Raw genomic sequence first — 16,793 nt, forward strand, 5'->3', positions numbered from 1 at the left:
AAGAAAAAAGAAGTGCTGTGTGATTGCTGCCAGTTGTATCTTCATCTGTGGCACAAATGCTCTTATGCCCTATGAAACAAGAACACAGTCTCACCAGAGACTGCCAGGTAAAAGAATAATAATTAAAAAAAAAAAAAACCCTTCCCCCCAACCCCTCTAGCAGTCATACTGACAGATAATGGTCCTTTATTTCTTAGGCAAGTAGATAAATAGCAGTTATTAATTAAATATCTGCTTATAAATAACTGGTTTATTTTTTAATTCCTTGCTTCTTATTAATTTCCTTATTTCCCTCAAGGTAAACTCTAACACTGCAAAAATCTCTGCTTTTCTTTCCTTCTTTAAAACAAAAAGTGCACTGTCCAGAGAGAGTTGAGGGGTTGAAATGTTTCCTGTAAACTGAGAAATTGCTTTGAAGTTGATTTTGTTGTTGCTGAACTTTGATACAAAGTCTCTTTTTAATGTAATTACGCTGCTCCCTTCAGGCACAGATTGGAGAAATAGACAAATGTAACTACATATTTGCCCAGTTTTTTGGACAACAAACCTGAGAGAAGAAGTTTCAATTTAAGGTATTCTGTTATTCTAGTTTTCAACAAGCTCTATTATGTTTCTTATTCTAATTAAAAAAAAAATAAAATAAAAAGCTTCAAAACCAAAGAATGAGGAAGAAGCTGCTGAAAAAACCCCCAAGATTTTAACAACTTTGTTTATGAAACAGACAACAAGAAATACTGTCACTCCTCTAAGAAGTGTTTTTTCTTATGTTACCTCCATATTTTAATTAATTTGTACTACTGCTTACAGGGGAATGTTTTTGAAAGGTTTAGGCAATATTTTTGGCTCTAGTTTGTGAACACCTGTTTTCTGCTGAGCTGATAAAAGGCTCGGTGAAGAGCAATCAAAAATTGAAGTATATTGGCAGTACAACTATTTGCTGTATAGGAATCCACAACTTAATTGCAAACTTGTCTGTGGCTTGAAAAATCCAAAAGATTTAATGTCACGGTGAGGTTTAATCTCTTTCTAAAACAGCTGGAAAACATTTTCTAAAAAGTTACTCTGAAAAGCTAATTAATAGTTAACCATTCCTTTAAATTAAAGTTAGCAACCTTGCGGCTAACTTTTGCTTTCACTGGCTTTGGAAACACTTATACAGTTGCACAAATAACAGAAGGTTTGGAGAGACGGTTGTTTCTTACCACACAGAGTGAGCCCATGTGACCATTACTATTAATGCCTCTGTTACTTCAGAAGTGGAGCTGAAGTAACTCTGTCCACATTCATGAGTGCCGAAGGGAAACTCCCTGTTTGCAAGCTACACACCTTGGATGAAGACACAATATTGACATTTCACTTATAAATTTCAACCTTCTTTCTCAAATAAGATGAAGTAATTTTCAGATGTCTCCATTATGCTTGAATATCTGTACCAGGCTAATTGGTGTGCTTAGGAATTCATCTACTGAAACGTGAGCTAGGTATTTAAGAATTACTTGATTTCAGTATTCAGCAAGGAGAGAGGGTTACCCTTTCCTACAGTGCTTGTGAATCCTTTTCACTTTTCTTCAGGATAAACATTCTTGGCATCACAATCCTTGATATTAACTTGTCTTATAGATGTTCTATTTGATTTGTAAAAGTCCCTGTCTTTTTAGCACTTAAAGACAGCTTTATTTTTTTTAACTTACACTTGAGTGTTATATTCATCTACCTTTATCCTGACTCAGAAAATTTGACTCTTAAAAATTTGCTGTAGTTAATTAGAATGAAATAATATTTAATTCACGTAACTAAGGTATAAATAGGCCTGCTCCCTACTGTTTTTGATAGAAGTTACACATCAAGGTAATTCTGAGTCTAATGTGGATATAAAACTAAAGTGTAATGTTCCCCAAAGAAAATTTGAAAATCTGCTGAAAATCTGAAAAAAAGTCTGCTGAAAATACAAGAATGATCCCATAATTTTAATCTAATACAGAAGACTAGTCTGGTATTGGAAGAAAATACATTTCAATAAGGCAGTATTGTTCCTTACCACCATCCTAAATTACACCAAGTACAGACTGGAAAACAGCATCTTCTCCTCCACAGCTCAAAGTAAGGTCTCTCTTGTCATAAAATAAAACTGATACAGTGTCTTGTAAATGGCAAACATTGAATCAAATCTGCATTGGTGGATAAAAGAAAGTTCTTCAGAATGCAGCATATTCAAGTAAAATGCACGTACACATTTTTGCCCATACTTGACAAACTCAACTCCTTGAGCACAACCACTTCACTTATTTCAAAGAAAAGCCAGAATACATGTCCACTGAAAATACTACTCAAGAAAGAAGACTTGCATCTTTAGAACTAAGGATGTTCCCTAGCTGAGAAAGCTGCTAATCTGAATATCAGTTGAAATGTTCACTCTCTGAGTGTGAATGTGTTGCATCCAACTGATAAAATGTTTCTGCAGGAGAAATCGGACATGCTTTCAACAAACTTACTTTTCCACTTGCAATTTAAAGCTGAGAAAAGCCCTAACTCTAGAAGTGGAATTTTGGAAATATTTACTTAGGATCACAGGTTTGTATCCAAAGGCATAGCTCTGAAAATGTTATCTGAAGTACATACTTAAGAAAATCACTTACCATAAATTGATTTAGCACTGGCATGATGGGGTTTTTTTTCCCTTACCAAATGGAAAATCTTGGCAAAATTCAAGTCTTCCCAGACAAAACACCACTTAAACATTGGGCATAAAGTTAATATAAATATATTTTAGCAATTATTAGGTGCTTTCCAAACTACAGCTCAAATCAGGTATTACAAACATGAGTTAGTGAAACTATTGCATTTGCCTTTTGAGCACTCATATGATCAAGCTTTTAGATGCTGTTATTTTATTGTCCATATAACTTATAAGTAAGTTCTGGTATTATAGTACTAGAACTAAAAAAAAAAATAAAATAAAATTTATGGTTAAGCAGTGTTATGCCACTGTAAGTTTTCAAACGAGTTTTGTAAAATCCTACTATAGAGTCCAAAGCCTTTTCACAGCAATAGATCTAAAACCTCTCTAAAGTGGCAATCCAAACTTTCTGCTTTCCCACAAGCTGTTGGAAGAGGGCTTGGAGAAACTAGAAAGCAAGGTGTCCCCCTCCAAAGTGTCAGACGACATGACTGATAACTAGAAACAGTATTTTTTCATAAGTAAGTGATATCTCCACAATTAGCAAAAACTCAAAGTGGGATTCTTCTTTGGACCCAGGTTATCACGAACTGCACTGCATGAATTTGGCAATGCGTGGCCAAGGGAGCATTTAGGCAGCTCGCATTTTACATACAGAGTCCCAGCTCTTACTAAAATCTGTTTCCACGTGCAATTATAAAAAAAACACCAGAGCTTTCAGTAAAATTCAGCAGGGGAGATCACAAAACACCCCCTGGCTAACAAGTGCCTTGATGATTTCAGTTCAGTTCTTCAGTAGGGTGGTGTCCAAATCACAAAATTTGAAGGACTTCCACATATTCAGCACGTTGTCCAAACGAAGATCTTTTAAGACCCAGTTATTTATAAGCAGATATTTAGACAACTTTCTAAACAACAAGTACAAAAGGGCAGCAAGAGAGAGCGAGCTCCATCTTCCTTTTATAGTAACCCTGCACAGACTGTGCTTCCCAATTTCAACAGATGGCTGAACACGTGTGTGCGCGTGTCCATTTTGCTTTTAATCAAATTGCGAGCAGGCTTGTAAATCACCACCAAGACCCACGGGCACATATGTATCCTACAGGTCGGTATGGGCCGGGCGGGACAGGGCAGGACGGCGCAGACCCTTTTTTTCCGCGCTAGTGGGTCAGGCTGAGGGGGAGCAGCTGCTCCTGCCTGCAGCGCCTGTCTCTACAGAAACCCCAAACCCAGCTCAAGGTCCCCCCTCTGTGAGCTGTCCCATGGATATCCGCCTGGCTCCACGGGCGCGGCGTAGGGAGAAGGACAAGGAGAAGGCCGTGCGTGCGGGGCCCGAGGGACTCTCGGCCTCTTTACCACGTACCATCTCGATGATCTTGGTCTTCTTACCCGTCTTCTTCTTCATGGTGAAGATGTACTGCGCCAGCACCACCCCGCCCACCAGCGCGCACACGCTGGCGCTCGCCACCGCTCCCATCTTGGCCACGGCGGTCCTGTCCATGGTAGTAGCAGTTCCCGGGGCGCCGGGAGCCGCTGTGGGGAAGCGCGGCTGTGGCTCGGAGCGGGCGGAGGAGCGGGATCCCGCCGGGTCCCCCTCACCGACCTCACCGACCGCCCGGTCCGCAACGACGGCGCCGCACGCGCCCCGCCGGCCCGGCCCCCTGCCGGCCCTACCACGGCACAGGGAAAAGGGGGAGGGAAAGGGTGGACGCGCGGGTAGAGCCGGGCGCCTCGAGAGCAAGAGGGTTCTGTGAGAGGTTTGAAGAAGAAAAAGCACATGTAGTCGAGTATTTAGGGTTGTTTGGTTTTTTTTTTCCTCTCAGAAAATATAAAAGAAATGTTTCTCTTCTTTGCTCTTCCCCCCCAAGTCCAGGACGAAGTGAGAGAGCCCAACGGCCCATGGCGGCGCTCCCCAAACTACATTTCCCAAGCTCCCCCCGGGGCGGGGCGTGGGGCGGTGAGTGGTTGGTGCGGGCGGCGGGGAGGGCTGGGTGCCGGAGATGGCGGCGGCGGTGGGAACGCGCCTGTAGCCCTGCAGCCCTGCTGCTGCTCCGTGCCTCGCCTCGGGCCGCGCCTGAGCGAGGAGCTCCTGTGAGGAAGCGCGGCTGCCGGCCCGGGGGGGCGGCTGGGACTGCGCCGTGCCAAGGGAGCTGCCGCCTCCCGCCCAGGTGAGCCACCGCCGGGCTCCGGCTGCCTCCTCACGCTGCACGGGGATCTCTGTGCGTGTCCGCCTCTCTGTGTGTGTGTCCCTCCGTGTCCCGGGCTGGGTGCAGTGCTGTGTGCGCTGCTCAGGGGCTCTGTGAGGGGGAGTGAGGGTGTGTGTGTGTGGAGGGCTGTGCTGTGCTGTGCTGTGCCAGCCCACGCCTGGCAGCAGCAGGTTGCCTAGCGGACATAGCGACGGGAAAAAAGGTGGAAAATAAGTGGTTTTGTTTGCCTGACTTGGTTTCCTTGAAAGAGGACCCCCACCTTTTGCCCTTTTTCCGCTGGAGCAGCCGGTGGCTGGCCCCCCTGGGCTCCCGGGTCCACAGGCACCCACAGGGGTGGGAGTTCTGAACCGGGATAATGTTATTGTCAGGCTGCCCGCACAGGGATTACTCTCCTCGCTCCTTCCCTCCCCCCTTCTTAAAATAACATCAGGTAGGGAGCAGAAAAGCTGATTTGTGCCCTGTGTGACCGAGTTCTTTAGTCGTGTCACTGGAGCATCTGCAAGGCGATTATGCGGTGGAAGTTTTGATGTCTTCTGTTTATGTCTCCATTTACTTGTCTAAAAATAATTTCTCTTGCAGAAGACTTGCATCAGAATTTGTTTATTTATTTATTTTTACTGGTACTCCTTGGTAAGAGAAGAGACCTCAGTTTTGTGACTTTGAAAACTTTTTTATTACTTAGTGCTTGTAACAGAAGGCATTTAGCATTTAGCGTTTAATAGTTCTCAGAAGCCTCTTATTTTGCTGCATTTTCTTCTTATAACTGGTAGTGTCTATCACCACTAATTTAACTAGTGACTGTAAGATTCCTGGGGTTGTTTTCTGAACCAGAAAGTCCAAACACCTGGAATTAACATTTATTTAACTCACAGTAGTGCAATGTGAAAATGACAGGTATAATATAATTAAGGAAACCTGTTGCTAACAAACAAAAAGTTTTTTTAATAAACATTTACATGTATTAGTATAAACTTTAACAATGGTTTGTTTCCTTTTCAGTAAAGAAGAATGTCCTTGTTTAAAGCTAGAGACTGGTGGTCCACCATACTTGGAAAAAAGGAAGAATTTGACCAAGGCTGTCTGTGTGTTGCTGATGTTGATAATAGTGGCAGTGGACAAGGTAAATTCAGACTTAAAAATGCTGGCTTTTAAGCCACACAGCTGTAGGTTTGCTTTGACCAATGCATGCTGAAAGCTTGTTAGCCAGGGTATTTGGCTAGTTAGTTTTAGTTGTGCTGTCTTTGTTGTGTTCTTGTAGGCTTAAGAAGACAAATTCAGTGCTCTCTGTCTTTTTATATTTGTAAGCTGCTAAATATGTTAATTCTTGCTTGTGTTCACTAGTAACTTCTCTCATGCCTTGTTCCCCCACTGGTAGATATCTTTACAATAATGAATTTTCAGTTAGTCTTGGAAGCAAACACATTGTGACTTGTAAAAACCCAAGGGGAGAAGAAAGGAAGGAAGGTGAGAGTTAAAAAGTTAAGAAGTTAGAAAAACAAATAAACAAACCTTTTGATCTGGAAAATGGTTGAAGTAACTGACTCTGCTTGAGTAAATCCTGTGTTTCTGTGTAGTCATTAATAATGTGAAATGATCTTTGCTGTCAGGGAGAGTTTTTGTGTGTGTATTTAAAAAAAAATTAATAAATTCTTGGTGTCTTTATGATATCATGTTCACCTTGGTACTTCATTTTTGCCCAGTAGGGGTCCTTGAGTTTGATTCCTTGCTGCCATACTCTTCTAAAATTATTTTAATGTAAGATTTTCCCTTTTCAGGACAATTTGAATAAAGTTGAGATGTTAATCATTTGGTGTACAAACTTTTTCAGTAGAAATTCATTAGTCATTTAGGTTGGAAAAGACCTTTAAGATCATTGAGTCAAACACTCTGTGTTTGCTACTAAACCATGTCCTTGAGCACCATGTCTACACATCTTTTAAATACCACCAAGGTTGGTGATTCACATTTCCCTTGGCAGTCTCTTCCAATGCTTCACAACCCTTTTGGTGAAATTTTTCCTAATAGCCCATCTAGGTTTTACAGCCCCTGGTGCACCTCTAAGCCCTTCACTGGCTTTGCTGCTGTTCTCTGGTCATGCTCCACCACCTCAATGACTTTCTTGTAGTGAGGGGCCCAAAACTAAATACAGTATTTGAGGTGCAACCTCACCAGTGCTGAATACAGGGGTGCAATACTTCTCTGGCCACACGGATACAAGCCAGGATGCAAGTGGCCTTCTTGGCCACCTGGGCACATGCTGGCTCATGTTCCAGCTGCTGTCAACCTTCACCCTAAGTACTTTTCTCTTGGGCAGCTTTCCAGCCACTCTTCCCCAAACCTGTTGTGTTGCATGGGGTTGTTGTGACTGAAGTGAATGACCTGGCACTTGGCCTTGTTGGACCTCGTAGGGTTGGCCTCAACCCATTGTTCCAGCCTGTCCAGATTTTGCTATACAGCCATCCTACCCTCCAGCAGATCAACCCTCCCACCCAGCTGGGTGTCATCAGCAAACTTACTGAGGGTGCACTTGATCCCCACATCCAGGTTATTGATAAAGATATTAAACAGGACTGGCCCCAGTACTGAGCCCTGGGAAATGTCACTTGTGACTGGTCACCACCTGGATGTAACTCAATTCATCACCATTCTCTGGGCTCAGCCACCCAGCCACTTTTCTACCCAACAAGCAATGCACCTAAGTCAGTTTCTATCTGTGACTATCCAGTTTCTCCAGGAGAATGCTGTGGGAAATGCTGTCAAAGCTATGCTTAAGTTGTGATAAACAACATCCACAGTCTGTCTCTTTTCCGTTAAGCTGGTCACCTTGTCATAGAGGGAGATCAGGTTGGTCAAACAGAACTTGCCCTTCACAAACCCCTGCTGGCTGGGTCTGATCCCCTGGTTGTCCCATACAAGCTGCATGATGGCACTAAAGATGATATATGTTCCATGACTTTCTCTGGTACTGAGGTCAGGCTGACTGGCCTGTAGTTCCCTGGACTCCTTTTGACCCTTCCTGTAGATGGGCATCACATTTGCTAACTTCCAGTCAACTGGGAGCTCCCTGGTCAGCCAGGACTGATGATAAATGATGAAGAGTGGCTTGGTGAGCACTTCCACACTCTGAGTGTTCCCGGGTGGATCGCATCTGCTCCCATAGACTTATGTTTGTGTCTAAATGACACAATGCAGAGTGCTGACCATTTCCCCTTGCATTATGGGGGCCTCATTCTGCTCCCTGGTCCTGTCTTCCAGCTCAGGGGCTGGGTACCCAGAGAACAACTGTTACTCTGCTGAAGACTGAGGTGAAGGCAGCTCTTAAGTACCTCAGTCTTTTCCTCTTCCTTTGTCACTCTGTTTCCTCCCATATAAAAAAAAAAAAAATGGAGATTCTCCTTGGCCATCATTTAGTTGCTAATGTATTGACAGAAACATTTTTATTGTCTTTTATGGGAGTAGCTGGATTAAGTTCTAGTTGGGTTTTGGTCCTTGTAATTTTCTTCCTGCATAACCTTACGATTCAGCTGATTCAGCCCCCCTGATTCAGCTGCCCCTTCTTCCAAAAGTCATATCTTCTCTTTTTCCTGAGTTCTAGCCAAAGCTCTGTGCAGCCAAGATGGTGTTCTTCCCTGCAAACAGGGGACGGCCTGGCCCTGTACCCTTTAAGACTTCTTTTGTTACAAATGTTCAGCCTTCCTGGGCCCCTTTGCCCTTCAGGACTGCCTTCCAAAGGACTCTGTCAACCAGTCTTCTAAATGGGTGAAAGTCTGCCCTCAAGAAGTCCATGACAGCCCTTTTGCTGTTTTCCTTCCTTCCTTCTCTAAGAATTGAAAACAAAATTTTGTGATCGATTTGCCCACTGCAGCCTCCAACCATCACATCACCTACAAATTCTTCTCTGTTCACAAACAGCAAATCCATTGGGGCACCTTCCCTAGTTGGGTCCTTTACCAGTTGTGTAAGGCAGTTATCTTTCATACACTCCAGGAATCTCCTGCAGTTCCCCTCTGCTGTGTTGTATTTTCAACAGACATCTGGTAAGTTGAAGTTTTCCACAAGAGTAAGGAATACTAGTGATTATGAGTCTTCTTCAAGCTGCTTGAAGACTATTTCATTGCCTTTTTGTCCTCATTGGGTGATCTTTTACAGACTCCCACCGCAACATCTGCCTCACTGGCCTTTTCCCTGATTCTTACCCATAAACACTCAACCCTATTGCTGCCATCACTGGTGCTGACAGATAGTCACAAACCTGCAAAAAATGTAATTGCTAAAGTTAAACTAGAAGACAGAGCATAATGAACATTAATTGAATCATGTCAATATTCTGTCTTTTTTGGGTATTATTTGAAGCACTCTGCAGCAAATTGAATTCCACATATGCTATTGTATTGTGTAGTGTCCTATGTCTTGTTTTTGTTTGTGTGTTTGTTTGTATTTTAGATAAAGTTATTGTGGGCAGTTATAACGGATATCTCCGAATCTTTAATCCACATCCTGTGAAACCTGGAGATGAAGTACAACCAGAAGACTTGCTCTTGGAAGTGCAGTTGCGAGAACCAATATTGCAGTTGGAAGTAGGAAAATTTGTTTCGTAAGTAAACGGCAGGCTATGGTGCTGTTTATTTAAGTCTTAAATGTGATTTTCTTCCTTTGCTTTGGGGGTGAGTTTTCAGTTTCTAGATGGAAAACTATGTGGGAAGACAGAGATAGTGTGAAGGCAATCTTGTCCCGGATATATTGCAGCTGTGTTAGTTACTAAAGGGTGGGAACAGCCTTGTCCCCGATATATTGCAGCTGTGTTAGTTACTAAAGGGTGGGAACAGCCTTGCCCTCACAGCTATGGGTGTGATAGAAGAGTGAGTTAGCTGGTGGGGAATCGGTTGGAGTCTGCTGGCCATGCTGTGAGGAGAGAGGGACAGGAGGTTGTGCAAGGGATGGAAATGGTAAGATGTTGTATGAGGGACAGACAGGGTTAAATGGCTGTGCTAGGGACAGGAAGGAGTGAGCTGGAACTGCAGAAGGGAGAGAGAAGGAGAGAAAGAGCCAAGCTGTGTGGAGATGCCCATAGGAGACTACATAGAAAAAGTGTGAGAAGCTTTTAGATAACGAGGTGCTGATGCTTGAAGCCTTCTTTGGTGTCAGTTGTACCTCCTCTGTCACAATTATCACATCTGTGAATCCTAGAATACGCATTTGATCTGCTTCTTGAATCATCATATGAGAGAATTTTTACTTAAGGTATATGTAGAGGATACTCTTCCAGATAGTTATACAATTTTTTTAGAAGTATATAGAACAGGAAAAACTTAACATTGAAGGTTCTCTTTTAAAGCATTAAGAATATTTGACTAACTTGTTATGGTCTAGGATGTAATACTGGCCGATTGTTTCCTGTTTGTTAGAGGATAGAAGATTCCTAATTCCAATGAATTTAGTGGAAACAAGTGGCCAGGTAGAGGAGAGATACTGTGACTCTAAGGAAAACACCTTATCGTTAATTGGTTGTAAGAGAATCTACTTAGGAAAACTTTAGTTTAGTAATTAGTTCTTGAAGGTTTCATTTTAATTTTGAACTTCTAATGCTGTAGCATGAACTTAATTTAAAAAAAGAAAGTAAAACCTGTACTAACCATGGGAAAGATTCATGCTCTGAGACCAAAGGGTCAAGTACTCACAGAGTGACCCTTTGCAGAAATGATAATGTTTTACTCTGTGAAATGAGCTAGAGCATTCTTTGTATTTACAGCAGAAACACATTCCTTGCAATACTATTTGTATTTGGAGGAAGAAGAACATGAGGATTGGAAGGTTCCATGTAGCTAGTTCAAAAGTGAACTTTAAAAAAAGTAGTGTCTGATATTGCTGAATAATGCTTGTTTGGAGGGATGATCCACCTATAGTCCCTCTATCAAGGATTAACAGCACCTTATCTCAAATGAATTTCAAACTAAATTGGGAAAATAGTTGGATTTCTCTTCATATTTGAATCTCAAAATATGTTCTTAAAGGATTAATTTTGATTTTGGAATTAACTCCAAATGCTTCAGCAGGAATTGAGGAAGATCGGTACTTCTGAGTTTTTGTGCTAGCGTTTAACACCCAAACCTTTGCATTTGGCTTACGCATAAGAGCAATTTCAATGTTACTTGAATTTTATCCTGTATGGATTCTATTTGCATTTATCTGAAAATATGTGTTCTTTATACCCTTCTTTACAGTGGTACTGAAGGACTTCATCTGGCTGTGTTGCATTGCCGAAAACTCTGTGTGTATGCTGTTTCAGGTTAGTTTACAGATCCAAGCTTTCCAGTGATTTTTAAGTGTATTCTAAAATTTGGATTGGGTTAATGTTAAACTTGGTATATACAGTATTTGCTCATCATCACTGAATGAAGATCTGCAGTCATGTTCTTTCACTCAAGCCCATGTATGAAGAGGAGACATTAGTAATTAGGTTTAGCAGAGGTTTGCTGATCTGCTCCATGCCTGGAGATGCTGTGATGTGTGTGATGGTCTGTGGTTAGCAGTGATTGTGGGCAAGTAGTTCTCATTATGGTTTTATGAAGCAGTGTTATTGTTTGACATGCTAATGAACAAATGGCTGTATAATGCCAAACTACTTAGCTCTTTAAAAATAAACAATTACTATTCTTTCTGAACTCAGAAGTCCAGATAATTTTTTAGAAAGCCAGAACATTGGTGAGGTAGCCCATGAGAAGTTAGGAGGTTAATACTAGTAAGAAGGTAAAACCACAGTGTTTTGTATTAAATCCTCTTTCTTCTACTGCCTTTGGCTGGAAATTCTATATATGAATTCTATGTTATGTATGTGATGAGTCTAGTAATGAAATATGTATTCTGAGCTTTGATTTTGTTTCTTCTATATGCTCAGAGCAAAGCACAGATTTAGGAGGTTTAGTAATGGTACACCCATCTTCAAAATTCAATAGACAACATGGTGTTCATTTTCTCCATGCAGGGACACACTCTGTGATTCCTTTCATTACAAGAGCATGGTTTTCTTGTAGCTTGTTTCCTATTTACAGCCTTGTAGTTAGGTTACAAAAATGTGCTCTCTGCCTATCTGGAGACACCTGTGAAAGTGGTTTTTGCTGAGGAGGGATTCTTAGATGTACTGCAGTTTTCTTGCTTTCTCTTGGCTGTAGTAGTGTTTATGCCTTAGGATTGTAGCCTACCAGTACAATTTTTATTAAAACAATTTATTTTAAAATTTGCATTGAGAGCCTATTATAGTAGGTCTAGAATTTTTTAGTTGTTATAATTTGCTGTTTGGTCTGCATGGCTTAAGCAATTAAGTAATAATAAAAGTAAAATTTTGTTATCTTTTAATAGACTTTTCATACTAGTCGGTAAGCATTCATGCTTTAATGGTAATTTCTGTCATCTGAGTGGGTACTCTCAAACGAACTCCTTTGAGAAATAACTATCATTACTTCTTTATGCTTTTAAGGCAAATTACACATTCATAAAGTGGAATCTTTACTTGCTTTATACATGTTAGCATACCTGTTATTCATAATAAAAAAACACTATGCTGCTTCTTTTGACAAATGAAAGCATCCTTCAGGGCTGACTAAAGTACGGCCTTCATATTGTATTACAGTCAATGTACAGAGACTGACTACTTTCTGACTTGTTTATCCTGAAATATTGCTTATTATCTAGTTACTACTCAGCAGGGCTTTTCCCCTCATGTCTATTCCAGTTTTTTCTCTCATGTGGAAAAGCTTTAGGGCTAATTGTTTAAAACTGTTTGATTTGATTGGAGAAATTGCCTAAAAGGTTACCATAAGCTACAAATCTTTCATAGGATGTTGTTGAAGTTGTTGTTGGAATAATCTTTGTATAATTAAAGCTGTGGTAGGATTTAGCGCAAAACACCTTTTTTCCAGCTGATGTGATTGTTCTCAAAGGTTTTGGTTTACTTTTTTTTGTTTGCTAATATTAGTCCTTAAGCATAACTTTATGTAATGAATTACTTTCTTCATGGGGTTCAGGAAAAAACTTGAATCTTGAAAGAGGAACTTTAGAAAGACTTCTATTTTGTGCTAGTTCCTTGAAGGAGTCAGGAAGTTAAAATTCATGCAGACCTTTTCAGAGAATGTGATGTATATCACAGAATTATGTTTTTACCATATGTTTGTCTTTATCTTTGCATTGCTGATCAGTCCATTCAATTTCAGGCAAAGTAAAGGCAGGTGATGAGTGTGCCCTAAACACAGCTTTGTCAAATTGTAGCTAATGACTAGCTACATCTTAATTTGAGACAAAGACTATTGCAGCTGAAGCTGGCTGTTAGATGTAGTATATTTACCAAATAGCTAGAGAATCATAAGAATTCCCCTTTGAGCAGGGGGAGTCAAAGCTTTTTTTCTGATCTTAGAGGTGTGCCCAATGTGAAAAATACATTTAAGTAATAAAATCTCAGCCTTTTGTGAGGCTTTATACCATGTTTAATATAATAAGACCTTATTTCTGGTTCTGGCATTTAGGAATTTTGTAGCTTGGTGATTTTTTTTCTCAGATAGCAGCAGTGTGAGCCTATATATCTTAAAAGTCACTAGAAATTAAGTTACATTTTTTTCAGATTGTTTACACTGATACTCCTTGTGTGGTTCAAATTAATAAATATTTACCCTTTGTTTTTTTTTTTTGTAGGAACTCAGGGGAATGTGGAGCATGGGAACCAATATCAGATTAAACTGATGTATGAGCACAATCTTCAGAGAACTGCTTGTAATATGACTTATGGCCCATTTGGTGGTGTAAAAGGTAAGCTCATTGTATATTCTTTATAATTAGTTGTTTAACTGAATTTTGAAAGGCAGCATGATGCTGCTGTCTAGAGCAAAACATCATTCTATGCATGATGGTACTTTTTATCTGATGCATATTAAAAATAAGTGAAGAATATTAAATGCAGAGTAGTTTTTTTTCTCACATTTTGAACTGGATATGAGTTTACAAGGATAATATTGATTTTAAAAAAATGTGACAAAATTCCTGGCTCTTCTCTTGTAAAATATTTCAACATCTAAAAATGTTTTCTTCTGTACTTTAATTCTGTCTTACTTTTCTGCGCTTGCTTATTGTGGACAAGTTAAAAAGTTAACATCTTTTGCTGAACCTAAGGTATCAAGTGTCTTGAAACATACGTAATGCAGACTTCTAAGAAAACTACTTTAACTTAGATTGGGAAAACAGAACAGTGGGCAATAATATTTATGGTGTATTTGTAGATTTGAACAAGTTTAATAGATATCAGGCTTTTTTTGAACTTGTTTTTGTGTTCTGATGTGGAATCATTTAGATTTGTTTTGCATAACATCTCTTTTTCTTCAGAAGTAAAGATTGCCCAAAAATATTTGGGGGGTGGCAGTCATCAGCAAAAGTAGTGTCACTAAACTGTTGGCAGAGTGATAAGTCACTTTCCAAGGCAGAAAGTCTCCTCCATCAATATGGCAAATATATGCAGACAGTCCCTCAATTCTGTGCCTGTAATAACCTTCCAGTAATAATGCTACAATGCCTTACCCTAAACTCAGGCTTGTCCCTGGGCTTAAATTCAGCTGACCAAAATCCTTACTGACTGAAGAGATTTTTCACCTACTAATTTCTTACAGCTGCCTTGGGGAAAATGGGCAACTCATGTGGGGTGAGAAGGTATAAGGGCTATGAGCATCTTGAGGAGTGAGTGTATGTGGTATGGGCATGTTCCTGTTAAAAGCAGAATACACAAAGACAATACAGAGGTTCCTAAATCTGAGAAGAGGGAATAATGTTCTCTGACATTCTACAGTGGAGTTGCAGTAACAAATGGATAGGGGATAGTAAACTAAGTGTTTTGAGTGTCTGGAATGGTTCAGAAAGAATAAAACAAACATGTACCACCACGCAGTTCTGCAGAAGAAAGTCTCTGGATTTTTAACATGCATGTTTGTTTACTGTGGAGTTCTGGCTACCAGCTCAGTCTTGATGCCAGACTGATCTCATGAGCTGTAGTGGATGTAAGTAATCTGATGAAGAAGGTGTGTCTTTGCAAACTAGGGAGACAGGAGGTAATGTTTACCCTAGAACCTATTCAGCAAGCCAAACAGTTTTCAACACCTAGGATGGTTAAAATGAGGGCCAATCCTGACAAAGCAGCAAGAACAGTAGAAGGAACTCTGGTAAGTTCTGTAAACTTTTCTGAGTTTCCTGTGTTAGCATGTTGTGCTAACTACCTTTTCCTTTTTTCTTCACCATGTTCCAGTTCACATATGTGTGTTTATTACTGTTGGACAAAAAATGATCTCAAGTCATAAATAAACAAAGAAGACAGGGATTTATGTTATGTAATGAATAATAGATGTTCATGTTGTAAGATCAAGATGCTTTCTGTTTAAGACCTAAATCTAGGAAAATTATAGTGAATGTTCAGGTACTTGATAGGAGGCTAGGTAAGGCATGTGTTGAAGCATCAGAGAAATTGGCAAAAAGGTCACTGGGGAAAGTTCTTTTTGGGAAATGAAGGAATATTCTTTTTTTGGTAAATTTCTGGACTGAATGTTCTTTTTATGTGGCTTTCCTGGACTATCTGAGTAGATTTCTTATCAAGGACATGCTTTTAATCTTCCTCCAAGCCTTTTGCAGTGAATCTATTTCAGTTTTTTTTAAGTACTGTTTTTAATATCTTGTTCTGTCTTTGAGGCTTATGAAGGATGGTACTGTGGTTTTATTTCCATCTTGCAAGACCAGCCGGAATGAACCAAAAGGGAGGTCTATCAAGTGCTGTTAATTTTAGTAAACAAATGCCTGTCCTGATCTAGCCTGCCATGCTATCTGTGTATATCTGTGTTTGGCAGATGTTCTGGTGTGCCATTGAGAGTCTGTAAATAAATAAACAAACTTTTTTGGTTTTTTTTTTTTTTGCCATCAGCCTTCCACAGGCTTCTCTGGAATTCTTTTCAGGCTTCTGCTAAGTGTGTCTCTCACCTTCAGTAGAGGTTCATGGTGGTGCTGTAAGCCTGCAGCAATGAGCTTGCTCTGCTAACAGTCTGTCTTCTGCATCACAGTCTGGAAGTAGAATAAGAAAATACCAGGGAGAGTTTTTGCATTTATTGCCATCTGTTACTACTATGACTAATATGTGTCTTACTGTTATACTCAAGCATGTTTGAAACAATGTGAGGGTTAAAGAGGCCCTTCACAGGTCATGTTCACAGAGCTACTGAAGCAGACGCAGGAGAATGGCAGTTGAACAGAAGGAGGAAAGTGTGCACACAGGGAAAGCACACCATGGGAGGGCTGGGGAGGAGGGTGAATGTCAGTCCCCCAGGAACAGGAGTTTTCATCTGAGTAAGCAAAGAATGCTGTAGGAGTTGACATAGAGAGCTTGATCTATGAAGTTGCTCAGTCTTGCTCAGATTCCTCTTGCTGAAGGTTATGCCTTTTTTTTTTTAATGGAGGTCTTAATCCTATACTTTCAGTGGTAAAGCAGTGCATTCTACTCAGCCATATTATTTAACACTGACAAAAGAAAAAGAAAAAAAAAGAGTTTGCAGTCCTGAGGGGTATGGGACAGGTGAAAAGTAAAGTCAGGACCACGAACTTTGGGCAAGCAAACTTCCCACTCTTCAATGAGTTAGTTGGACCCCTTATGAAATGGCCCTCAGGGACCAGAAGTCAGAAAATGGCAGATCTTCAAGGGTACCTTTCACAGAATGCAAGAGCTCAGGATGATTTTAATGTCTCTGGAATTGTTTTACAACAGAAACATACACCACCATGTGTATTGTGTTCTCATTCAGCATCTTCAATTGAAGTTTTTGATGTTCTGTCCATGTTAGTTTATGGCAAGCTTACACTGTTGAAATATTTTGGCAGCACATCTCTTTTGCTGAAAT

The 16,793-nt window shown here is 40.4% G+C and overlaps 2 protein-coding genes across 13 annotated transcripts in view; one reads left to right on the plus strand and one right to left on the minus strand.

The window, feature by feature from the left end:
• NT5C3A (5'-nucleotidase, cytosolic IIIA) overlaps positions 1 to 4,293 on the minus strand; it is a 28,090-nt gene extending 23,797 nt beyond the window's left edge. Inside the window, exon 1 of one of the 5 annotated variants that reach the window (XM_083855467.1) lies at positions 4,041 to 4,293. In XM_083855467.1, coding sequence (XP_083711593.1) covers positions 4,041 to 4,178 — 138 coding nt within the window. In that variant the 5' untranslated portion in view covers positions 4,179 to 4,293. The remainder of the gene's footprint in view (positions 1 to 4,040) is intronic. The other 4 variants (XM_083855470.1, XM_083855472.1, XM_083855473.1 and 1 more) reach the window with 4 other exon arrangements.
• A 339-nt stretch (positions 4,294 to 4,632) lies between these two features.
• Positions 4,633 to 16,793, plus strand: part of BBS9 (Bardet-Biedl syndrome 9) — a 292,981-nt gene continuing 280,820 nt past the window's right edge. For 4 of the 8 annotated variants that reach the window (XM_083855192.1, XM_083855190.1, XM_083855193.1 and 1 more), the window contains exons 1-5: positions 4,633 to 4,845; positions 5,884 to 6,004; positions 9,328 to 9,478; positions 11,106 to 11,170; positions 13,567 to 13,680. In XM_083855192.1, coding sequence (XP_083711318.1) covers positions 5,893 to 6,004; positions 9,328 to 9,478; positions 11,106 to 11,170; positions 13,567 to 13,680 — 442 coding nt within the window. In that variant the 5' untranslated portion in view covers positions 4,633 to 4,845; positions 5,884 to 5,892. The remainder of the gene's footprint in view (positions 4,846 to 5,883; positions 6,005 to 9,327; positions 9,479 to 11,105; positions 11,171 to 13,566; positions 13,681 to 16,793) is intronic. The other 4 variants (XM_083855196.1, XM_083855195.1, XM_083855189.1 and 1 more) reach the window with 3 other exon arrangements.

The sequence above is a fragment of the Zosterops lateralis genome, assembly GCF_965231275.1.
Source record: "Zosterops lateralis genome assembly, chromosome: 1".
Taxonomy (NCBI): domain Eukaryota; kingdom Metazoa; phylum Chordata; class Aves; order Passeriformes; family Zosteropidae; genus Zosterops; species Zosterops lateralis.